Source organism: Montipora capricornis, chromosome 8 (assembly GCF_036669925.1).
Source record: "Montipora capricornis isolate CH-2021 chromosome 8, ASM3666992v2, whole genome shotgun sequence".
NCBI classification, from domain to species: domain Eukaryota; kingdom Metazoa; phylum Cnidaria; class Anthozoa; order Scleractinia; family Acroporidae; genus Montipora; species Montipora capricornis.
In genome coordinates, this window is record NC_090890.1 from 47,658,203 (window position 1) to 47,662,990 (window position 4,788).

The 4,788-nt window shown below is 39.5% G+C and overlaps 1 protein-coding gene across 4 annotated transcripts in view; it reads right to left on the reverse strand.

Moving 5' to 3' along the window:
* LOC138060314 (guanylate-binding protein 6-like) overlaps positions 1 to 2,936 on the reverse strand; it is a 41,693-nt gene extending 38,757 nt beyond the window's left edge. The window contains exons 1-2 of one of the 4 annotated variants that reach the window (XM_068906056.1): positions 2,669 to 2,936; positions 87 to 221 (exon numbers count right to left, since the gene is read on the reverse strand). In XM_068906056.1, coding sequence (XP_068762157.1) covers positions 87 to 92 — 6 coding nt within the window. In that variant the 5' untranslated portion in view covers positions 93 to 221; positions 2,669 to 2,936. Of the gene's footprint in view, positions 1 to 86; positions 222 to 1,510; positions 1,649 to 2,668 lie in introns of those variants that run through there. The other 3 variants (XM_068906053.1, XM_068906054.1, XM_068906055.1) reach the window with 3 other exon arrangements.
* Between the last annotated feature and the right edge of the window lie 1,852 nt (positions 2,937 to 4,788).

A 4,788-nucleotide genomic window follows, 5' to 3' on the forward strand; every position in this document is an offset into this window, starting at 1 on the left:
GACGTTACACCTCTGTACGGTAGGATTATACTGAAAAGGGGTTGAATGAAAGACCCCACCTAGTGCCTATCTTTTCACGAGCTTACCTCCATCTTTTTCGACGCAAGTATTCACTTCTGATGTGCAGGTCGGGTATACCGCCGTCAGGGAAACATACGTTCGTGTAAATTGCAGTTTCTTTCTCTTTGTGTTACTACACTCTTCCAAACTATACTTAAAAGCTAAAAACAAATAACATTATTAAAACGCCACGCTAGTATAGGAATGTTTTAACTCTTTTCAGCCTATGTTGGGTTAATGTCAATGGCAAACTAGGCACTCTAATTTATAACCGTCAATTCCTGTTCAAATTGGGAGCAGCAGAATTGGACGCACGCATATTATTTCTTAAGTTACTCCGTCGCAAAATGAGTCTCTGGCCTAGCTGAAAACTATAGAAGAAAATGGAAAAACGGTATGACTCTTGCTGGTGGCCAAACATAAACCGGAAGTTATAAAGAAACCGAAACTTAACTTCCCCAAGTATAAACAGTGTGGCATCTGCTAACAAACCGAAAGTTATCTTCCCGAAGTATATTTCACCCCTACAGTTTCTTTGTTTTATATAACCATTTTTAATCAGAGCTGGGTACGACGAAGCCTGCCGACCGTCTCAAACTTTTTTAAACGGTCTTTCTTGTACTCTGAACTGTTTGCCGAATTCTCGGAAAGAAATTTCTTTCCATTACATGTTTTTATTGAAACATGTTACGGTATTTTCTTTCGAGGACATGTTAGTAGGTTTGTTTTACTGGAATCAAAACATTCCGTCACTAAGTAAAGGATGAAAAGGAAAAGAAGGAAATAATACTTCTAAAAACAAACACAAAGAAATTCGATTCAACAGCTATAAATATTCAACGTAAACACAGTGAAAACAACGGACGTTGAGGCGAAACCGAAAGTATTACGGCATTATTTTACCCCTGCGATATATCCTTCGTTTCGTCCATTTCTACAGTCCATCTTTCTCCCAGGTATTTAAAGTGTCTCGGAGAGTGGCCTCACTCTTTCAATCTGAGTAGCTAATTATAAGCGACAAACAAAATGACGGTCCAAGCTCCTCATAAACCGAAAAACATGTTTATCAGCAGCATTTCCGGGAAATTACAACTAGAGTAACACTGCCTCTTTACGAAAAACCAAAGGCAGTGCAACAAGCTTGATTTATTTCAGATGTTTCATATAAGTTAAAAGCAAAAGCAAGTTGTTCAACAGCAATATGCATGTTGCTAGAATTCAGGAACGCTGTTGTACATGTGGTCCGGCTCTGTCCGGGTCGACAATTTGAACGGTTACTAGTCTTCTCACCACCAGGAAGACTCGCCACCAATATGCAATCAAAGTCGCCACCAAGACGAGTTATCTCGTCACCATGTAGTTGCTTAATTTTTCAAGTTAAACTTCACCGAGTTTGCCTACTTCATGTGTCTAAAATTAAAAATTAAAGTTACACGCTGGACTGACTTACGGCCCTTGACGCACGCAGTGGAACCGATCAGCATTTCATGATACAATCCTCGTTTTTTCTATTGCCAAAGCATACTAATGATACTTTGCTCCGCGTTCTATATTTTAAAGACCACTTTCATAATAGCGACCACCTTTACACTCTTTTGTATTTATGTTAATTAGAGCTGCTGCCCTCATTTTGAAACAAAAATTCTTTTGAAATTTGCTCGTTGTAGCGAGGCTAGAAAGGTTTATTAGCATTTTGAAAGAGGTCTATAAAGGGAGATTACTTCTAAATAACCACTTTTAAGGTAAAACATTTTCGCCAACACTTTCTGAATTCGTTTAATCCACACTGAAAGTAAGGAAGGAATAAACTTCTGAACAAAAGCGCTCACCCTCGTTGATCAGACGAACTAGTAGCCCAAAGGAGTCTATAAGGCCAGTGATTGACAAAAAATGGAACAGAAAACACGTGCAATCGTTCCTGTTCGCGAAATTAACTTATTCGAAAATGACGGAAGAGTCAAAGCCTGTATCTCCATGAGGGAATGCGAACTCATTAATGTTGCTTGTGCGGCACGCAGGAAAGCCTAGGAGGTGAGAGTTTTTCAACTTAAATAGGGTATTGCAGTTCCGAAGATTGTTCTTGGGTTTGAATCCGCGCTGTGGACAGTTTTCCGTCAATTAATGCCAGACGTCTCACTGCAAGGCTGTTTGTTTCACTGGTCGCAAGCTTTGTGGAGAAAGGTGCGTGTTTTGTGTTTTGCCGTAGGGTTTTCGATCCCCTTGTAATTTCCGCTTTAGTCTTAACGCGAGAGGGCGAGTCGAGATTTTCAAAATGTTTAATATGCTACTGTTTCGCAAATTCTCTCTTTTTGGGATGTTGTGAAGTGCACACACCACAAATATTTCAGGAACATGATTTGCCGACACATAATTGCAACCGTTCAAATGCAAATAATCATGAAACAAATTCGTCAAGTTTATCGTGATATTTCACTTGTATTGAATGCAAGTTAAATTCTAGGCGATCGCATATTTATTCTCCGTAGTGTCTGCTCTTTCACTAGGAACTGTTCATAAGTCGAGGTTTCAAGAAGACAAAAAAATGACTTTTCGTTTTGCTTAGTTAATAGAAAAATATAGTGACAAACAACCAAGTACCTTCCAGTACCTACCAACTCACCGTTCCCTTCTTTGCTGCTGCAGACTAGTGAGCTGTATGGCAGAATACTGCCATAAATATGAAGAAACCAGTCGATGGTTCCAAACAGGGTCAGATTGAACTAGATGAGACACAACCAAAACATGCACGTTTCCAACATGGCGGTCTACTCCCAAGCAAACCTGCTTTAATGCGCACGCGTAAACAACAACCGCTGACAGATAAATAAAAAATATTATTCCTACAGCTCACAACCGTTGGAAAAACCGGTTGGAATATGCTGTCACGCGAAACTTTTCTGCATGCAATATACGATCGAGCTCTCGATCGAGCGAACTGATCCTTGTCGAGTGCCAACGATGTTTTGGTCAGCGATCGAAAGCAAAAACGCGGGACCTTGGGGACGAGAATAATGTGCTCATTCATTCTGAAGCTCATTCATATTCATCCCTTGCTCTGAACAAAAGTACGCTACAAAGTGGTAGCCTGCAACCAAATATCTTTGAAAAATGGTTACTCTGTCATCTGCTCGCTGATAATGTTTTTAAACATTAAAATTAAAATTAATTTAAAATTAAAATTTAGCAAAGAAATGCGTATTTTGTGCGCAGTTATGTTCAGTACCTGTAATTCAAAGAAAACTAGACGCTCCATTAGAGTACACTGGGTTGCCTGTGGTACGTGTTACTCAAAAACTGAAGGGACTGAGTTGGGTGGTATTGAACTGCAGCGTTTCAGTCATTTTTTTCAAGTCGGGGGTCATCCATTGTTTATACACCTACATAGCAATCGTCGCAAATGTATTAAAATATTCATAAATACACCGGGGTCGGTCAAAGCAATTGACCTTTATAAATCGTATCCGGCGACGTCGATATTATATTGAATTACTGTTTATATTGTAAATACAATATAATATATTTATATATTCAAATATAATGTAAATTGGTTCTTACTAACTTCAAATACTGAACAAAGTTTGTGTAGGCCTTTGCTTTTCAACCAATCAGCCACGAATGCGGAGTCTCTACCTTTGAATGCAGCTAAGTTTGTCTCCGCCATGATTTATCAACCAGCGTGGAAAGGTAACATGAAATCGAGGCTAGCGATCAAATTCTCCACCCCCAATAAGTGGTGATCGAATGCCCCTCCCCCGGGAAGACTAAGATGATCAAATTCCCTCCCTCCGGGCAGGAAATGGAGTCAAATGCCCGGGGTATGCCCGGGGTATGCCCGGGGAGGGGGGGAAAGATGTTGAAGCTTCATTACTAGCAAAGTACTAAACCCAGAAAGATTGAAGAAAATAAAAGGGAATCGAAAAACACTGGCTTCTAGGCTGACATGTTGATCATTTTCAAGTTCCCTCACAACTTCTTTTCACCACAAGTTTAAGCGTGCACTCAGAGCGTCTGACAGCTTTGTGATACAAAGTTCACTGAAATTTTTTTCCCTGTCCGCGGGTTTAGTATCTGGATGGGTGACCTAAAAAATATACCACTTCATAACAGAAGGAAAATTCTATTTTAGCGCCCCAAAAATGCGAACTAAGCAAGGTACAGATTTTGTTACCTTGCTTTATGCGAAACACATATTGATGCAAAAGTAAATAAATATTGATACACAGTTTTTAGGAGCAGAAGGAAGTTTTCAGGACGGTCGATCGAAAATAAAGTATTTGCTATCAGCAACAAAATTTACGACATGAAAACAACGTTAATTTTGAACTGCGAATATGAAAAGTTACCATCAGCGAAAAACATTTTCCGAGATTTTTGCTACGTTCAAATTTGTTAGTGTACTTTTGGCTGCACAAGTAAATCGCAAAATCGAAAGTGACATGGAATTCAGCGGGCATCGTCATCAAGTTACCGCGGCGTGTTTACTCGCGAAACAGTGAAGCATCTGTGTCAAATGATGGTAACATACCGGGTTTTTTTTTTTTAAAAAAACCTTTTCCAGCGAAAATTTTATTGAAACAAACAACACATTTGCTATTAGAGGCAAAAAACCCTTCCTATTTCAATTGCGTGCTTGCAAACAAGTCACCCAAGAGACAGCTTGTTCGATCTAAAACAAAGGCAACTTGTTATGGGCCCAGCTTAGATGATCATTTAAGAAATTGGCCCTCA